Genomic DNA, 21,021 nt, shown 5'->3' on the forward strand with positions numbered 1-21,021 from the left:
ACAGAGCTAAGCCAGCACAGGGCTAGGAGAGCACATGCTTCGCTCTGTTAAAGAGTGCAAGGTTGGCCACTGTTCTATGCTCCTCCCATCCTGCTTTCATGGTATTGCTACTATCTCCTATCCTACCAGTCCCAAAGACACAATCTATGTTAGGTACCTATATGGCTCCCATTACCCAATTCACAGTCTTTAATAGAGGAGGTATTGCGGCACAGAGAAGCTACAGGACTTGTCCAAGGTCACACAGGAAGTCTGTAGTAGAGCAGGGACTAGAACCCACATCTCCCAACTCCTAGGCTAGTGCTCTAACTCACAATAGAGCCCGAGGAGGTCATCAAAGTTCACCAGAGCAATGGGCACCTACTGGAGAGCAAATACTCTGAGGCGTGGCCTGATTCAGCACTGAAAATAAAAGATACTCTCTTTTATCCCTGTTGCATGGGCCTCTGGCTGCAGTTAGCAGTATGGCGCTTCCAATTTACACATGAAGGATCTATGTGGGAGCAGCTACTCCACTGCCCCGGACGGTATAGAGAATGTTAGGGTAGGGGCTGTGAGGCTCCAGCAATAGGTAAGTGCCTACATCACACTGAAGAGCTTAGAGAGACCACAGAATATTCCCACAGAATATGTGATAACTACTTATGATAAACAATCTGTCCCACCTTGCATTTAGCCGTGACACTCTTGAGTACCTTTCCCAGACCTGAAGGAGAGCACTGTGTGGCTTGAAATCTTGTCTCTCTCACCAACAGAAGTTGATCCAGTAAAAGATACCACCTCACCCACCTTGTCCCTAATATCCTGGGACCAACACGGCTACAGCTACACCACACTGAACAATTTGACAGACAAAGCTGAGGAGCACTTTCAAAGGTCTCCTTCATCATTACTAAGGACATGTAAAGGTAGGAGGGTTATGATTGTGATTTACCGTAGAGCTACCATTGGAAACGGAATTGGTTTGGCAAACTAAAAGCAGGGGGAGTTTGAATCCAGACACCAATTTGTTTGAGCCTCAAAGTTTGGGATGGTTTAAATAAAGGATTCCAGTTCTGCCCCGTTTCCAATTATCCAGCAAATAGTTACTCTCCTTGTTTCTAGTGACTGACAATGCCACAGCTAGTCCTAATTTTAGCTGAGGAACTGTTACACGCCTTAGCTGCACATGCTCTTACTAAGGATTTAAAAGCATCCTCAGTCCTCCACAGTGGCTGCCTAACTGTCCAACAACGTGCACATTCAAATTCCACTATATTGCACCATCAAATGCAACCTTCTTCCCCTAAGAAACTTATTAACAGCAGCAACTAAGGTCATGGCGGGTGGGAGGAAAAAAATTGACTTTATGCTTTGTCATTCATGCAATTAAAACAAAAACAAAACAAACCTTGTTGCCCTGAAAGGTTGTGTGAAAACTGAAGGGAAACAGATATGCATATGTGACCTCTAAAAATGCCTGCTCTAAACTACAATAGCTAGTGGCTCTACATCAAAATTCATCCATCTTGGGAGCTTCTCTGTTCCCATTTTGACTTTAGGGTGCGTCTTCGCCACAGAGTTAACTCGGGCGATCAGCAGCCCTGCCTGAACACCCAAGTTAGCCTGACGACTGGATGGGAGCAGCCACACCGCAAGCCCTCCCTGTGTGTCCTCACTGGTGCTACGCTCAGCTCTCTGTGTCACTAGCACTTCTGGGGGCACATCGCATGGTTCTTTGTGACACCGTATATTAAATTGAGCCCACTCTATGATTTTTTTCCTGGTGAATTGTGAGAGAACTTGGCTGTCCTTCCAGACATACATGGGGAATGGTGGGAAGGGCATTGGAGGACTATCAGCACTCCGCTGGTTTAGCCAGGGTCCTCACAGCAAAGCATGCACATTACCAGCCTGAGTGAAAGTGGCACCTGAGCTCTAGTCAGGGCCGTCCTTAGGCGTAGGCAGCATACGCCGCTGCGTAGGGCACTCAAACATTTGGGGCATCACCGGGACCATCGGCGCAGACTTCTAATCTTGCTGGGGGGTGCTCGACACCGCCCCCCCACCTCCGATCCAGGCCCTGCCCCACTCCACCCCTCCCCCCAAGCCCCCACCCTCACCCCGCCCCTGCTCCATCCTCACCCCACCTCTTCCCTGCTCCTCCCCCTCCCTCCCAGAGCTTGAATGCCGCGAATCAGCTGTTCGCAGCACTCCAGAAGTGCTGGGAGGGAGGGGGAGGAGTTGGTAAGTGCAGGGCTGCCGGCGCACGAGAGGCACGAGTGGAGGGGGACACTGGGGGGAGTTTGGTTCCGGTGGGTGCTCCACACCCACTAAATTTTCCCCGTGGGCGCTCCAGCCCCATAGCAGCCACCTATGGAGTCCATGCCTATGTCCGGGACAGCAGTTAAGAACGGGTCAGCTCCTGCACACCCAGAGTGCACTGCAGTTTCCTTATTAGGAAGAAAACAGGGGCCATATTCATTTTGTGTTGCTAAGAGCAAGTCAGGCATAGGGGCACCAGTTTAATACTACTGCGTAGGGCCCCATAAATCCTAAGGACAGCCCTAGCTCTAGCCCATAGCCCCAGACAAGCCAGCTACCCCAGGTTTAAAACACCAGCAAACTCATGTGAGAGGATTTTGTGTGTGGACAGGACGGGGGTAAGGGCAACACCTGAGTAAGAGCCTGGGTTAACTCTGCAGTTCAGACATATCGTCTCACACCGAAATCCCCTCACATAAGTCATGCAACATGGACGCTACTGCAGCAAATCTATAAGGCAGGAGGTGGGTTGGTCAGTGGGTCCCTGAAATCTGCTCGAGAGCCCTGAAGGAGCACTTGGTGACTCATTGGCTGATATACCTCCTCCTTGTAGGGGAGATGTGGTACACAGGGGATGCAGACCCCCATTGTGGACTCCATCCTCCTACACACCCCTATGCAGCACAACTAGTTCTGCTGCTTATTAGGTCTCTTGCATCCACAGAGGGCTACAGGACCTGGATTGCCCTCTTAGACAAATGAATTAGAATGAAGCCACAAGATTTTCAATACCTGTATGCTGGATTTGTACGACAGCCTATCATGCTGCATTTAACAGTCAGAAATGCCATGCTACATTAGCAGTATAGTAATCTACTGCTGCCACTGTATCACTTTAAGTTAGATATAGCCTAACCCCTTTAGACACTTCTGAAAATCCTACCCTATATATCTGTACAGTGTGTAGCATAAAGAGGCCACAGTCTACCTGCCACTTATGAACTTCAGATAAAGCAAAGTGCTTCTGTTAAGTCATTTGCCTATGAACCTATATCTCAGCCAGAGAGCAGAGGAGCAACCACCAGTTCAATACATCAGGCCATCAGCACAAATTATGCAAACAGCATATTCAAGTCTCAAGCCCATTAAAGGAATGATTGTTCTCCTTTGTGTGACAGGAGATGTCTGGAGCATCAGAATTATCTAATGGGGTCTGATGGATCTGCAGTCAGTGAAATCTGCACTTGGTGCAGGCACAAAGTGCTCTGTAATGTACAGAGAAGAGGAAGCAGTGCTACACTATTAAAGATTAATTGTGAAAATTGACTTGTTCAATTACAGCAAGAATAATGGTGCATTACCACTGCTCTCGCTTTCAGCCTCCAGACCTGTGCGATTTTTTTAAAAGGATTTTTATTGAATTACTGTTCCACTCTCTGAACATTTACATAAATTAGGTCAATATTATGAAACCATACAGCAATTTAATATAATCCAGTCTTGTTCTTTCTCTCTCAGTAAATATTATCCAGCCTCCAACAATCAGAATCACCGAACTCTACTGGTCCAGATTGTATCAGCTGGAACACCAGTGACCTCTCACCTCTCTAGCTTCTACAGTAAGTCAGTTTTTCAAATGGCTGCCCCACCCGGCTACTGTTTGAGAAGGAATAATGGAACTGGGTTGGAGTGCAGCCAAGCATATGGGCTTTTCCCAAAAATTCCCGATTGTCTACTGTCCTTAAGAGTAGAGCTGTTTGGGAAAAAGAAAAAAAGTCTTCCGCAAACATTTATGGAGAAAGCTATTTCTATTTTATGTCACACTTTCATTTCAGTGGAAAATTTTCCAACCAGCTCTGTCTAATAATGAGATGAGAAAAATGGAGATTGTTTTTTTCTGTTCCAGCCTCTTGCCAGATTCTTCACACATACACACTGTTGGTCCGTGCATAATCATCCTATTATTTTTGTCACCCCATCATCAATCTCTACCCCCACCCACCCCAGGTCTACTTGTGTGTTTCAGCCACCTGTTTTGCCTAGCCTTTTAGATTGTAAGTGCTGTGGGACAGGGGCTGCCATTTATTATGGGTGAGGTTTTCAAACAATCCTAAGGAGAATTCAGCCCTCAGATCCCACTTGCTTTCACTGTAAGTTAAGTATCAGAGTGGCAGCCGTGTTAGTCTGTATCCACAAAAAAGCAACAAGGAGTCCGGTGGCACCTTAAAGATTAACAGATTTATTTGGGCATAAGCTTTCATGGATAAAAATCTGAAGAAGTGCATCTGAAGAAGTGTTTTTTTACCCATGAAAGCTTATGCCCAAATAAATCTGTTAGTCTTTAAGGTGCCACTGGAAATTAAGCATTTAAGAGCTGGTGTAGTTTAGAAAATGAGATCAACCCAGCTACATCACTCAGGGGTTTGAAAAATCCACACCCCTGAGCAGCATAGTTAAACCAGCCTAAATCCCTGTGTACACAGCACTAGATCAACAGAAGAATTCTTCCAGTTGATCTAGCTACAGACTGTCAGGGAGGTGGATTTACTACGGCGATGGGTGAATCCCTCCCATCGCTATAGTAAGTGTCTATACTGAAACGCAACAGTGGCACAGCTGCACTGCTGCCCCTGTACCACTTTAAGTGTAGATATGGCCTAACTCCTTTAGACACCTCTGAAAATCCCACCCTTTATATCTGTACAGTGTGTAACACAATGGGTCCAATGGGCCTGCTGAAGGGACTCTGTGCACTACTTGAACAATGATAAATCATCATTGTCTTGTAATAGATGTTTCAGCCTCACGGTCATATTAGAATTCATTAACAGTGGAGACAAAGAGGCCTAAACATGACAGCAAAATAGTGCTCACATATCGGAAGAATGGTGCAGACATAAGAATTGGCTTGGGCCTTTCCTTGGAACCAGAACTAAACAGTCTGCTAGTTTTCTACTAGGGCCAGAGATCTGATACAGTGGTTAATACTCACAACTCCTTTTGAAGACAACAGGAGTTGAGGTGGTCAGTGCCTCACAGGATTGGGTCCCAGATAGGAAATGTCAAAATACAATGAAAGAACCTGTTACCATAAACTTCATGAGAGACTTTGGATACTGCCAGCCCAAGATAGTCAGAACATTTTCAGATAGGTAGCCAGAGTTAGTAGGGAAGTTATCTGAACCAAGCCACCAAACCAGCTGAGGTTTGCTCAATGGGAGCTACTTTTGCCTGATGCTGAGCACCTTTTTTGAAAAACTGAGCACTCTCTGCTCTTAATGGAGTGCAAGACCATTGAGTGTGTTCCACATGTCCTGGAGGAGACACTCAGCACCTTGCAGAAATCAGAAGTTTAACTCCCTCGGCCTTAATTTAACTCCCTCGGCCTTACTGACCGTGCCAAAGGACACCCTAGAGTCAATGCAAGAAAGTACTTCTTTGCAGCATTCACTTACAGCAGAAGTCCGGTTCCCGCCACTCGATCAGAACGCCTTTCCTAGCACATGCAGTGGCATAGGTAGAAACAGCAGCGCACAAGCAATCCTTGCCATCAGAACAGGAGCAAACGTCATAGCGGCAGTTCTTCAGGTATGGATACGGGCTAACTTCATGGTGGCAAGGCTCAAACATGGATGACATCAGAATTGAGCAGGAATCTTCAGCATACTTGGCTAAAATGAGAAAAATAGTATCCAGACACTTTACGCTAAAAGAGCAGTGACCATAAAGAGAAATAAGAATAATCAGAATAAGTGCTTGTATACACTTAAAAGGCTGCAGTTGCACCTAGGTAGCGTAGACACTACTTCTGCAAATAACTCCATTAGCTCACGTCTGTGCTGTAAATCTAATGGCCCAAACCCTCTCCATGACCCAACTTTGGCATCGATATGATTCCATATGATGGCATTTCTGGAGTTTCATGATGGTTTGTTTTTTTTAAGTTTGTTTTTTTAAATTAGAAAATTGAATTAAAAAACTGCCTTAAAAAGAACATTATTAAGGTTACAGAGTCAAGCCCTCTGAAGTTAGGAAAAGCCAGACGTCAGGTTTCCCATGCAACCTGAATTCAGCCTCCTTATGTGTACACAGTATGATACAGTTTTTAATTACATGATCACGTAGTATTTTTTTCCACAGGACCCCGCCTCATTCAGTGCAAGGAATGAGAGGTGTTTTATTTATTTTACAGATGCTATCATGATCCTGTTCCCAGTACAAAACAGTTGCACTTTTACGGGATGGAAGATTGCATGTTGTTACACTGTACCATATGTTATGTGGAGGCCAGGGTTCCGTACCTAAGCGAGGGTTGAGACTACAGGGGTCGCTGTCTTGTTTTAACAAGTCTTGGCAATTTCCATTCAGCTTCCAGGCATTTCCAAAATCTTCCACAAGGGCTTCCACGAGGCCAGAAGGTGTCAGAAAGTCGTCCCCTTCATTGCCATTGTAGTTTCCACACAGACCACAAGTTCTGTCAGTGTACATTGGGGAGAGCTCACAGAAACAAGGGTAGAATGGTTATTCTTCAATATTAGTCCACAGTTTCATGGCAATATTTTTATTGGACTATGTAAATTCCTCAAGTATATATTAAAGGGGCACCATCAACTTAACAATCAAACTGCTGGCTGAACAGTTTTTACATACTTTTTTTTTTTTAAGAAGTAATAAAAATGTACAAGTAGCACTTTTTTTACCCAATTGAATTATTTTTACTTAAGTAGAGAAAAAAGTTCTGTTCCCCCCCCCCCGTATTTACTATGTGCATTTAACAGCACTTAATGTCGAGTCACTTTCACGGTTTTCCTTGGGTAGCTTATTTTCCCTGTCTGTGTTGGTCTTTAGGACAGCAACAGTGGAGAGGAAAATGATTTTTAGATATAGGAGAATGATAGTAATATCACAAAAAATGGCAGGAGGACAGAAGGGCAGGTATAATACTAGAAGTTATTTAAGTAATTTTTAATTCACTAAATTTCAGTTTAGTGATGTTGTCTTGTGACAGTGGTAAAGAATAGAAAGAGTTGATTTCTTCTAACACTGAACAAGGAACTTTATTAAAATAAGGAAAACAGTACTATCTTTAAAGCTACTCTACTTCCCTATAGCACTTCTCCTGGTATACAGCCTTCCCCAGCCCCATTTCTATCTGACTTCCTTCTAGGGACTGAAAAAAAACAGGGCCAAACAAACATCCTCACAGGGCCAAATTCTGCCCTGATTTACACCCACATAAAGACTGATGGGTTGCAAGAGATTAAACGTGGCCCCAAATTAAGACGTAAAAAGCTACATATTTAAAGGTTTCAGAGTAGCAGCCATGTTAGTCTGTATTCGCAAAAAGAAAGGGAGTACTTGTGGCACCTTAGCGACTAACCAATTTATTTGAGCATAAGCTTTCGTGAGCTACAGCTCACTTCATCGGATGCAAGCTCACGAAAGCTCATGCTCAAATAAATTGGTTAGTCGCTAAGGTGGCACAAGAACTCCTTTTCTTTTTACATATTTAAAGAACATCTGAGTAGGGAAGTAGTAGGACAAATCTGACCAGGGGGCCAAGTACCTGAAACGCCCGTTCATTTCAATAGGAATTGTCAGTGCCCATCAACATCCATAAGAATGTGGTCTCTAAATGAATATTACAAACAATTCTTGGGGGCTGGCCCAATGGCCAGTGGTACAGTAGCTCCCTGTATGCTTGGCAGGGGTAAGCAGTGATACAGAGGCAGGCTGAAAAGTGGAATATCTTTCACAGTTATTCCTCTGGCTAATAAAAGATCACTGGTGAAGGGCTCCAAAGGGAAGCCAGTCCTGTTCTCACTAACAACAGCAGCAGGGGAGGGGTTTCTAACTAAGGATACCATCATTCTTCAAACACAGTGACTCATGTTCATCCAAAGTTCTGTATATGTTTTGGAAACTTCCCTGAAGGGGTTAAATCACAAGCTTTCAGCGGTCACCAGAGGGGTGCCTCTTCTTGACGAATGCAGCAGGCAAATCCAAACACTGTAACTTTTACCAGAAGTGTTTGCACACAAGTCAGTGGGAGTGCATCACTTCCCCCAATTGTCAGAAATGTTTGGCAATAGGTCAGTCCATTTACACTGTAAATTTGTGCTCCAAAGGCAACAATAATACTGACTCAGGTACATAAAAGGGAAGGAATTCATAGCAGAACATAATAATAAAAGAAGACAATGGGAAAAACTGCTAAGACAGTAATTAGCAACAGTTATTGCGGTTATGGTAAACGGGTTGAAGTAGAAAATTAGACTTTTTAACAGCTAGGCAAGAAGATGGTCAGGATGTAAGGGTCTGAGACCCGGCAGAAGAGATCACAGATGCAGAGAGAAGCAGGAAATCCTGAGAAGTGCCAATGGATTTAACTGAATTACCCTCAACCCTGAAACAAATCCCAGGTGTTTTGGTATTGTACATCTAGACTAGACCAAAACACAAATTGCTGAATCCATAGTCTCAAACCCTTCCAGAACTTTCCCTCCTGTTACAGTGGGTTTTTTTTTTCCAATTGCTGAAGCTCTAATGAACCTTTACCTTGAGCTAGCATATTAAGCCCACTTTTTGTGCTACTGTGCAACATTTATCCAGAATTCGTGCTAGCAAAGGTGGGTACAACTCTATGCTAGTTTTATGATATGGGCTTCAAGATGGTTCTGAGAGACAGAACCATACTGGGTAGAGTGGAAGGCAAGGAAAATGAATATAGCTAGAGCAAGAGTATAGATGCACTATGCTCATGCCGTGAAAGAGCAGATAAAGGGTTCAGTTATGGGACTCTTACAATGGTGAGCTCTTACTCACACAATTATTCCTGTTGACAACAAAGGACCTGCTCACTTGAGTAAGTGCTCACCAATGCAAGAAAAGGGTGTGCAATCATGAGGCCCATAACAGCGATGCAGGGGAGCATGGTTAGGACCTGCAGTCATTACATCTGTTCTACCCTTGTAGCCCACTCACCTCCAGTGGGTAGCTGAAGGCCAATGTGCAGGGGAATAGTGCCACAGAAACACCCGCACCCCCCTTCTGCCTCATCCTGTCCCTGGGAGGATTGAAGAGCTGTGGTCAGCACTGACTAGCCTCCCCCAGCAGTCCTCAAGATGTAGCAATCAAATGAGGACAGCCGCCTGCATGTGCATACAGGGTGGTATGATGGGGTTCTCTGGGCTCTCTCCTCATCTTACTCACTAGGGAAAGGTGGCCATATTTTTGACCCTTAGAATTGGAGCCCCATGGGGCACTAGTGTAGAGCCCTGCATTGGGACTGGGATCCCATAGGTTTTGCAGGCCCACTGCCATAATAGCAAGATCGGGTAGAAGTGGGATTAAAGAATAGACCCACAAAGGGCTCTGCCTTAGAAATAGCACAATATACTGTCCAAGTGTGCACTTTTCATACATTAACAGATTATAAAGCCAGAAGGGACCACTGTGATCATCTAGTCTGACCTCCTGTGTAACACAGACCATAGAACTTCCCTGAATTATTTCTTGCTTGAACTAGAGTATATCTTTTAGAAAAAACATCCAATCTTGATTTTAAAATTTCCAGTGATGGAGAATCCACCGCAGCCCTTGCTAAATTGTTCCAATGGTTAATTACTCTCATTGTAAAAAATATGCACCTTATTCTCTAGCTTCAACTCCCACCATCTTGTTATAGCTTTGTTCGCTAGACTGACGAGCCCATTATTAAATATTTGTTCCCCATCTGGGTACTGATAGATTGTAATCAAGTCACCCCTTAACCTTCTCTTTGATGAGCTAAATAGAGTGAGTTCCTAGAGTCTCTCACTATGAGGCATGTTTTCCAGTCCTTGATTCATTCTTGTGGCTCTTCGCTGAACCTCTCCAATTTATCAACATCCTTCTTGAATTGTGAACACCTGCACAGGACACAGTATTCTAATAGTAGTCACACCAGTTTCAAATACAGAGGTAATATAACCTCCCTGTTCCTACTCAAGATTCCCATTTATGTATCCAAGGATCACATTACCCCTTTTTAGCGTCGACATCTCACAGTGGGAGCTCATGCTCAGCAGATTATTCACCACAATACTCCAAATCTTTTTTCAGAGTCACTGCTTCCAGGTTAGAGTCTCCAATCCTGTAGGTATGGCCTACATTCTTTGTCCTAGTTGCAAACATTTACATTTAGCCATATTTAAATGCATATTGTTTGCTTGCACTCATCTTACCAAGCAATCCAGATCACTTTTTAAAATCGGTGAATAGACTGCCCTCTTCGTTATTTACCACTCCTCCAATCTTGGTATCATCTGCAAAGTTTACCTAATTTCATGTTTTCTTCCTGGCCATTGACAAAAACAATAAATAGCATAGGGCCAAGAACAGATCCTCGCAGGACCCCACTAGAAACACAAGCACCTCACTGATGATTCCCTATTTACAATTACATGTTGAGACCCATCAGTTAGCTCATTTTAATCCATTTAACGTGTGCCATGTTGAATTTGTATCATCCTAGTTTCTTAATCCATGTCATGTGGCATCGAGTCAAACATCTTAAAGACGTCTAAATATATTACATTGACACTATTACCTTTATCAATCACACTTCACCATTGTGTTTACGAAATTATGTTTGAGAAATTCAATCAATCTAGTGCAAACTATAAAAGTATCTTTGCTAGGAATATAAAAGGATTTATTATAGGATTATTGATTAGCTTTATTTTTTGTTGGATTCAAAAAGCAATTATTGACAATCAGTTGCCCTATAATACTCCACAGGACAAACTTCTCTCTTTATGTTGATCTGGAATGACCATAAATATTATTCTTAGTAGGAGCTGTATAGCCTGTGCAATTAAATTATTTTTTTTCCCTTGAACATATGAATGATTGTATCCTATGGGCCAAATTCATCTCTCATTTTCACCTGTGCAATCCTATTGACTTCAGTGGGGATGGACAAGACTAAATGAAATCAAAATCTGGCCGATAGGGGTCTCCTGTAATGAAAGCAAAGCTATTCACGGTTAATGGCTACTGTTAGTGCACAGAAAAGAAAGAAAAAAAAACCAAGCTGTTTCTGTGATGCAAATGTTTGTTTCCAGAAAACAAAAGGATCAGTATATTGCTCTGAGGGCCGAGAGAGAATGGAATTTCTAGCATGCAACACAAGCAATTTCTCACATCAGACAAGAAAGTCTTTGTGTATGTTTGGGTGGGGTGAGAGGAGAAAAAACTACCTTCACCAGAAGTTTACCACGACCATCCCAGTCAATCTGTAAATCTTCCCCATAGGTGAGGAGAACTGAAGACATCATAATGCGCTGGATACGGAGGGCACCTCAAAAACACAGCGGACAAGTTTCAGACAAGAAGGGATGCATTCTGTCATCAGCAAGGAGGATACAATGTCCTCATCACCCATCAGCCCATGGGATGGATCTCAGCAGATACACTTAAGGTTTGTCTACACTATTTTCTTTGCACAAATGTAGTGGAACCGATGCAAACCCCCTAATATAGACATATGGATTTGTACCATTTGATTTACACCGGATACAAACCCAGTGCCAACGGGGGCACAAAGACAGTGCTAGTGTAGCACAGCTGCTTACTGGTCCTAGGCTCCCTGGAAGGCCAGGTGTAGAACATCACCCGCTCCATGACACAGGCCAAGGGAGCTGCACGGCCCCGCAGCGGAGGTGCACACTACACAATGACAAAGTGGGACACAGCATGCAGGCTCCCCTGCTTGCTGTGCATCACTTTGACACGCCACAGGTATTGTAACCACTGGTCTGGCGCATCTCTGCGCTTCTCCTTAGCATGATCTGGGCCTCACAGGCCCCAAAAGCCCCACATATGAGCATCATCCAGAGTTACTGGTGAAGTCACTGCAGTCCACTTCTAAAATTTCAAAGTTTTTGGGTGGATAAATGGATACTTGACATTGGTTTTTAACATCGTTGGCTAGATCCTCAACTAGTCAACAGCAGCATAACCACACCAACTTCAATGGAGCGGGGCCTATTCACACCAAGTGAGGACCTGGGCACATGTGCAAGAGAACCCGGCATGATGCAAATTCAATAAAAGGTGATGGTAACTGTGTAAAATGTGACTCAGAGTTGGGAATAGGAAACGTTCTTTGAGCTAGGCTAAAGCCTGCCTGATAACGTTGAGAAGGGAGACACCTTCTGGTAGGTCTATACTGCACACTAAACCTGGGTCTATAGACCCTAGCCTTGTGGACTCAAGTGTTTCCAAGCCCATGCTTGAGTGTCTACACTGCATTGTAAACCCGGGTTTAGAATTGCTGGATGCTGGTCTCACAGCCATGCTGACATGTCCATGCTGCGCTACTCAGACTTTCTAACTTGGAGCTGCAGCTTGACCTGCATCCACAGTAAAAATGAGAGGGTCTGGACTCGAGTCCCAGTGGCTCTGACCCACCCCTAGGAGCAACCAAGGATCGGGTCCCAAGTGCTTGCTGACTGGGGCAGACCGATTCTCTGTTTGGACAGAAGGGGGGCTTGGGCTCAAACCTGAAGTAGAGCCCAGTCTCAGTGTGCAATGTAGACAGTAGTGTGTGGTCAGAATTGTTACATGCCACAAACACACCTTGTGTCAAAGGAATCTGTACATCCTGCCCATTCAGAGAGATGACGCCCCCATGCTTCATTTTAATGATGCTGTTCTCCATGTCCTGGAGTCGGACAGAGGCCGAGCGGGTGCACACTGCATCAGGATCATCGGCACACTAAAAAGAAGCCAACATTTCCTATGACTGTTAGGATTTCACTTTATCAATGACTCAGCTCCTCCAGCATGCTGGGCCAGAAGCCCTCCTGTGGCTGTAATTTTAGTGTTACATCTGTCGCCCATGGAGCTGGCTTCAGTATTTATTTTATTTAGCAGTAATGCAAGGAACCTACAGGTTCCTTGTAAGACACTGGCTACAGTAGTTAGCATAAGGCATGAGGCATATGAACTTTGGCACAAACAAATGGCCCAGTGGTCACCCCTAAGTTTTGGGGAATTGTGAATAGAGTGGTTAAGGGGGAAGTTTGTAAATAGTGACACCAGGAAACCACAGGAATATGAGTTAACACTAGCTCTTGGATATTTTAGGATAGGAAGAACAGCAGATATCTGATCACAAGAGTGTCATAGCAACAAATTGACATGTATGATAATAAGATGAGATCACTACTATCCTAACCTATAGCGGAAGGGCACCCGAACATTAGCAGGGTGAGGCAATACAAATAAGAGGGGAGAAATCCCTAGTGAATATGCATGAGGCATAGAGATATCAGAGTCACATGTTATAAAAGTTGTAGCCCAGCCTGTGTGCAGGAGGAGAGGTTACAGGATGATGGCCACTGGTGATGATGAGGAAGGTGATAGTGATGAGGAAGATAATGGATAACATTTCAGGTTGCTCTTCAAGGGATGTGAGAGTAGATGGATGTTCAGATGCACATTCTGTATTATTTCTATCTACCTTGCCGAGTGAGAGTGTCCATGACTTTGCTGAATGCATTAATAAAACTGTTACAAACACAGAAAGGTTCCTAAGTGTGAGTGTTGCAACTGTGCACACCAGGGTTCCCAACTGAACAGTAATTCTAATAATACTGGGCCTGATCTTGGGACAAGAAGCTGTCAATCCACAGCAGGATAACTGGGAATTCTTAAGTACTCAGTGTAATTAATACACAATCCATAGATCAGGCTACTCTAGGGCAGGGTCTTTTTCTCAGGGCACTGGAAAAGGAGCTATGGGGCCATGACAGCAAGCCTCCTGTGACACAGGCTGCACTGTGTGATGAGAGAGCTTCTCCTCTTGATTGCTCTGTCTGGTGTGATGATGAGACATGTCACAAGCCTGTTCAAATGGGGAACTAGAAGCGCGCAGCTCTCACTGTCTTCATTTCGGGTGCTGCTGTTACGAGTTACAAAGCGGTGGGTAGAACGCTGCAGGCAGGGAACAGTGACTCACTGGCTCCCGTCTTCAGTTTCAAAAGAACAGTTTCAGTGGAAACCAGTTATGCCAGTTCCACACACACAGCTCTGCTCTCAGATCTGTTATGTAATAGGCACAAACGTAATCATCCCTGGCACTGAAGGGAGTTGTGAGTGGGGATGGGCAAAACCCATTTCCCTAAAGCAAGTGAGCTTTCTGCTCACCTTCTCTCTGGGGCCTCTTAATCATCCCTAACCTGTCCCTGCTGCTTGGAAAAGTTTTCCCATCTCTGCCCTGTCACTGTGCTCTTCATGCTGCTTCTGCTGCCTGCCTCCCTCAACTTCCTCAACCTGCCCTGGTGCCTTACTCTCGCCTTCCAAAACCTCCTCACTCCCACCGCTGCGGCCCTTTCTCTCTATCCTACCTCTCTGCCATCCCGCCACTGTATGCCCTCACTCCTCCCTCTGCAAACTCCTTTGCTTTCCCCTCACTCCCACCCACTCCCTCACTTACTCCCCTACCCATTTTACTGCCCCTTCTGCAAAACTCCTTGAGGAAACTCTGCTTGTGTTCTTCCTGTCCCAATATGCTCTGGCACCCTTCCCATTTCTTTCTGCCCTGCAGCTGGGTCCTTGCCATTCTCTCTGTGGCAGAGGGCATGAGAAACAAGTTGAGAAGGGCTGACATACTAGGGAGTGATGCAACATATTAGCCAATGTGTCCCTGTGAGAAAAAACTCCAGATTCTATTAGGGTTACAATACCACTACATGCTCCATAGCTTCTGAGGAAGCACATGCCCAGGGCAATTACCCAGCGAGCCGTCCAAACAGTTCAGTGTATGAGGCACACCCTCTTCTGTCTCTTGCATTTATATGCTAACTTTGGCAAAACTCCAGAGAGACAATGCAGTCACACTGTGAATTTGAATTTATAGCCCGCGGTTAAAGGAGTAGCAGCAAGAAGAGGCAAAATATATGTTAATTCAGAAGAGAGAGTCTAGCTAATTTAATAGGAATATGCCATTTATGTGCACAGGAATATGCCATTTAGTCTTCTACTCACCCCCCCCCCCCATTCTCCCCACCCCACACAGGGTGCTGTTACCTGAACCGTCTCTATGATGACAGAAAAGGAGTTCTCCTCACAGTCTTTGGCAAATAAGTATTGACAAATCCCACTGAAGGTGAAATACTTGTTGTCAAAACTTTTGAAATGGGATTGGCCAGTGACAGAGCATTCTCCTGAAAAATACCAAGGAAAACAGTCAAATCATTGAACAAATTCCTGCTTTTTGTGAGACAGGTGGGGCAGGGGGAGGGGGAGAGAGCAGGCCCTGCCAGGCTCACAGCTCCTAAAGGCTGGATAGTGGTGGCAGCATGGCTCATCCCACTGATTATTCCTGGAAGTTATTGCCATTAGAAATGAGGACTCCAGCCAAAGTTAGGACGACCATACTGCAAGATTTCCTCACAAAGTGTGAAATTCACCCTTGCACAGAGAACCAGCCCCCCTTCAAAATGACTCTTAAATAGGACTTTAAGTGGGGCACAAGCCTTGATCTGGCTCTCTGCATGGGGGTGAAATTTACCCAGTAATATGTAATTATGCAAGCAGAACCAGGGACTTCACTGTGGTTACTCAAGTACTACTCAGGCCAGGTTCACGCACATCGTTGCACCAGTTTACCTAATCAGCTTACTTAAACCAGCGCAAAAGCCTCTGTGAACACTCTTAGGCTTCGTCTACACTAGAAAATTAAGTTGGCTTAACTGTATTGCTCAGAGGTGTGAAAAATCAACACCGCTGAGTGACGTAGTTAGGCCGATCTAAGTTGGCACAAGGTTGATGGAGGAACCCCTCCCATCGGCATAGGTAGTGCATACTCTGAAGCACTACAGCAGCTGCACTGCTGCAGCATTTGTAGACAAGCCCTTAATTCAATTTAAATGTGGCTTGTGTCAGTTTAGCTTTGTCTGTAAATTTACAGATGCCAGCTCCCCAGGTTTAATCTGATACGCTAATAATAGCTAGCTCTCATATTGCATCTCTCACCAGTAGCACTCAACGTGCTTTATGTAGGAGATAAACATCATCACCCCTATTTTACAGATGAGGAAATTGAAGCACAAGGAGGTTAAGTGACTTGCCCAAGGTCATCCCAACAAGCCAGTGGCAGAGCCAGGATTTTAACGCAGGTCTCCCAAATTCCAATCCAGTGCTGTATCTACTAGGCCATACTGCCCTTAGAGCTCCAAATGTGGCAATTTAACTAAATCAGCTTTTAGAACCGTGTAGACGAGGCCTAAGTTGCAGAACAGAGCCCTTTACAAGTTAAAAAATGGAACACTTCTTATTCCTCGACCCCTACTCTGATGTTCCTTTGTGGTGGTGCCTCACTCTGGATTTTTGTTACACCCTTGGGTCTTGGCAGGTTGGGAACACTGCCTTTGTGTCTCTAGAACATTACAATATGGTCTTGTCATGGCTCCAATGTCTGAATGCCTGTATCACAATAACCTTATTTAATACAGAACAGGAAAAAATGGGTTAGCTCCTTTGCTGGGCTCCCTGGGAATTATTCAAGCATTTAGGTAAAAAATACTTTGATTTTATGAATCACAAAGGTAGGGGTGCTGGAAACATTTTTATAGTGGAGGTGCTAAAAGTAGAAAAAAAACTTATAGTTGAGTTGTTACGACTTCTTCAAGCCAGGGGGTGTGGCTGCACCCCCAGCACCTATGCTCAAAAGGGATGAAGAGCTGAAAGACACTCAGACTAAGATATAGGTAAGTGTTTCTTACAGAGGCAGAATTTATGGTGGTATTTCCTCTTACATTTAAGTTATTTAATTACCAGTAACCAGAAATTATTCACAGTTTAACCGCTAAAACCACAGTTCTTACAGAATAAAACTGAATTCCAGCTTGCAGTCCCTCCTGCTGTGAAAAGGAACTATTGAAATATAGAACTTTTTAACGTATCTGTTCCCAGTGTGTATGTAGAAGGTTGTTCTTATTATTTCTGTGGTGGTAGCACCCAGAGGCCACAACTGGACCTGAGACCTCATTATATTAGGCACTGCTTAAACACATAGGAAAGACATGTTCCCTGCTCCAAAGAGCTTACAGTCTAATCAAGTTATTTCATGCGGTCAAGCCCCAACACCTGCATGGAGCCCCAGTGAAGCCAATGGGAGTAGGGCTGACAGGGGAGAGAGGAGAAGAGGGATATTCTTACCAGGCCCCCAAACAAAGGGAGGCCCCCAAAACACCTGTAACATCTGCATAAAGAAAATGAAATGGGAGGGGGTGGGGCCCCAGCAAACATGATATACTAGGGCCAGAATTTCTCTATATGGGCCACACAGGGATCTGCCCACACAGAACAAATTGCAGGCGCGGGGGCCTAAAATGACAAGCCAATATAAAGGGTGAAGGAAGAGGGCTACCTTCACAATATGTACACAGTCTGAACAGACATTTTTATATAAGTGACCACATACACATTAGCTACACGTATCTACCCCCCAGCCTATCCTTAATTAGTTGACTAATGAGTTAGATCTGCTTGCGGAAGGGACCAGAGCAAGCTATTTTTTATTCCCGTTTACTCAGCAGAGCCAATTCAGCTCAAAGAGAGGGAGCTGGATTCTATTCCGCCCTGTGCAGCAGCAGAATTTTAAACAATATTCTAACTGCAGGCCTTTGCTCCACACGTATCGATTCACCTCAGTAATCCCAATAAAGACAAAGGGGCTGCAACCAAAAACAGATTTTGGCCCATGTAATATTTATTACTGATGACAAAGACTGAGCCATAAAGATCGCAGTTTGGGGTTTACACGCCAGGCTGAATTTGCATTTAAAAGCAGTCGCATTTTTCACTTGTGAATTGATAGCATTTGATCTAGAGTCATGAGACACAAACATGGAACCTCGTGGGCCTTTTTTCTTTTTTTAAAGCAGTTACTTTGCACAGTTGTGCTGCACTTGGAGAACTCTCCAATGAACTAGACAAGCAGAGGGCTGGATGGGGACTTTGTGTAGAAGGCCTGCGTGGAATTTCTCATAAAATATGTCTCCCTTCCATTTGCAGTGATTCCACACCTCTCAGATTGTGCTTTTCTCTGAAATTTTGGAGCAACTGCTATTTCCATTTGAAGCAGGGGATATTTTCAGGAAGGGTGGGGCAAGGCAGCTAAGAGGCTTTTCATTGTCCACTTGTAGGTAGGTGTAATTCCCCCCCTTTGATTCTCTCTTGATCTCACCTCTGTCTTTGCCTCTGAGAACTACATGTTTTCCCCATTTTCTGATCTCCCACATCCCCTGAATCCCCCTTCTCTTAGTTCTCCTGCTCTCTCACATCTCAGCACTAGGTAGGTCAGAGCTGCCTGTGGCAATCCCCCTACACACACTCGTGCTAGGGGCAGGAAAGGCAGTACTGCATCAGGCCAGTGCAGGCTTCCTCTTTTTCTGCTGATTGCAGTGCTGGAACTGAAGAAGGGCCCAGAGCAGCAAAATGTACATTTCAGGTCAGGGAAATGGGCTTATGGAGTGAAGTGGGGAGCAGGGACGTTGCTGGAGCAGCCTTATGGCAGGACGTGTGACACTCCATCATCTCCTCCTCCCTGCACACCCTCCAGGATGGATGAGTATTCAGGATGTAAGTATCAGCTACCCATTGCAAACAGCTTGTTCTAGGTGAGTTCAGGAAGAAGAGGAAAAAAGACTGGTGGTCTGCTACCCGCCTGTGTCACCATTAATGGAACACAGTGGCCTACTTGCCTCTCCCCAGCCATGGCTCTAGCTCCTTGAACAGAATACATCACTTATGACCCAAGCCTGCAAATACTACTGAGCAGAGTACCATGCATGGTTCAACTGACTTCTATGACACGTAGTGCTCACTATTGTAAGTAGTCCCATCCAAGTGCTTGCTAAATCAGGCCATTCGTTAAGGCTTGTCTACACGGAGACATTCAGAAAAATTAATCCAAATTGACTCTCTAAATGGATTAGTTAAACTGCATTAAACCCTTATGTGAACACTCTTAGGGTATTTACACTGCAATTAGACACCTGGGGCTGGCCCATGCCACCGGACTTGGACTTGCGGGGCTCGGGCAAAGGGGCTGTATAATTGTGACGTAGACATTTGGACTCAGGCTGGAGCCTGGGCTGCAGAACTCTGCGACTGGGGAGGGTCCCAGAGCTCAGGCTGAGCCTGAATGTCTACATTACAATTAAACAGCCAAGCCCCATGCAGAGTTTAATTGCAGTGTAGACATACCATTATTCAGAAATAAAGTGGCCTTAATTCAGTTTAGCTTGATTGACTTTCAAAGTGAATCAAGCTAAACTGAATTAAGGTCATTTTAATTCTGAATAAGAGTGCCCACACAGGGGGCTTGATGTGATTTAACTAATCCACTTTAAATTCATACTGTTAGTTAATTCAGATTAATTTTCCTGTCCATATGTAGATAAACCCTTAGAAAATTGTTGATACTCAAGTTAGCACAGCAGTTTTCCTTTACCTGAAAGCTACTACTATGAATCTACAGCTCTTTTACAACATGGCAAGAAAAGCAACAGAAAGGGAACTCGTGCTTTTCCCCCTAACAGGTATTTACATTGCCACACACAAGCCCATCTGCACAGCCTGATTTATCTTTTGGACTCCTGGACTCTTGAAATATAACCTTGGTGCTGACTTGCAGCCAGAGCTTGAAACAAGGACAAACCCTGTCTGTGCACTCATCCATGCATGGGACTGACTTAGGCAAGGCTTACATACTTTTGTGGAGCTATAAGCACAAGGGTCAGCATACCTGGGCACTCCTCGTTGCTGCAGATCCAGTTGCCATGTCGACAAATGCTAGGAAATATATTGTTGAAAAGTTAGGGTGCATGATTTCACATCCACGGTGGCATGTCCCAAAACTGTTGAAAGCGGAGCTCCCCCTTCAGAAAAATTAAACCAGTCATACTCCCCCGCACCCCAATACAGCTTAACATATGCATCTTCCATACACACACTCCCTTCAGCTAGCCCCTTGCGAAACACTAGTATTGAAATGTAATATTGTTTTTCTAAAAGGAATTATTCTGGAGAAGTTCTATGGCTTGTGTTATACAGGAGGTCAGGTGAGATAATCACAATGGTCCCTTCTGGCCTTGGAATCTATGAATCAGTATGGTTATAAAAGTACAAAACTCTTTCTCCTTTTTTTTTTTTTTTCAAGCCACCTTTTTATTTTAGCTGTAACATGTGTATTCTTCTAAAACCGAATGGTTTAAAAAAAATCCTCAGGGGGTTTCCACTGAAACCCTGGTATGTACAGTCTTAACGATGAATAACCCTTCTTGTGTGTGAGAGGAAGAGAGAGAGAAATAATATTTCTTCCCAGGTCTGTGGATGGGAGTATGGATTCAGTATGAACTCTTGGAGGCAGTAGTAATATAAGACATAGTCAATGCACACCAGTGGCTGTTGCTATTATGCTTGGGCCTATATGGCACAACATCTGCAAGCCCCACAACTTTTAAAAAGAGAATGAATTGGGGTTGGGTGGCTCTCATTTGATCAGTTAGCCCATCCCTTGTACACCTTCTGGAGTGAGTTGAATTACTTAGGGTGACACAAGCGTGGTTCAATGGCACAGCATTCAGCAAGGGAATATTTAGGCTCAATAGCAGGAAGCATTTTATAAGGATGAAGTCTATTAAACTGGACTAGTCTTCCAAGGGCAGGGAGATTTGGATGATGCTTTCAAACCCAGAGCTGCAGAAGGCCCTAAGGTCA

General features: G+C 44.5%; 1 protein-coding gene across 6 annotated transcripts in view; it reads right to left on the reverse strand.

Annotated features, from left to right (window-relative positions):
- VWF (von Willebrand factor) overlaps positions 1 to 21,021 on the reverse strand; it is a 227,620-nt gene that overhangs the window by 161,406 nt on the left and 45,193 nt on the right. For all 6 annotated transcript variants that reach the window (XR_012155350.1, XR_012155349.1, XM_073315040.1 and 3 more), the window contains exons 10-15: positions 20,048 to 20,094; positions 15,322 to 15,458; positions 12,868 to 13,006; positions 11,487 to 11,587; positions 6,546 to 6,741; positions 5,700 to 5,915 (exon numbers count right to left, since the gene is read on the reverse strand). Coding sequence is in view for 4 of the 6 variants with exons in the window: in XM_073315040.1 (XP_073171141.1) it covers positions 5,700 to 5,915; positions 6,546 to 6,741; positions 11,487 to 11,587; positions 12,868 to 13,006; positions 15,322 to 15,458; positions 20,048 to 20,094 (836 nt within the window). In the remaining 2 variants the exon portion in view is untranslated. The remainder of the gene's footprint in view (positions 1 to 5,699; positions 5,916 to 6,545; positions 6,742 to 11,486; positions 11,588 to 12,867; positions 13,007 to 15,321; positions 15,459 to 20,047; positions 20,095 to 21,021) is intronic.

Source organism: Lepidochelys kempii, chromosome 1, assembly GCF_965140265.1.
Source record: "Lepidochelys kempii isolate rLepKem1 chromosome 1, rLepKem1.hap2, whole genome shotgun sequence".
NCBI lineage: Eukaryota > Metazoa > Chordata > Testudines > Cheloniidae > Lepidochelys > Lepidochelys kempii.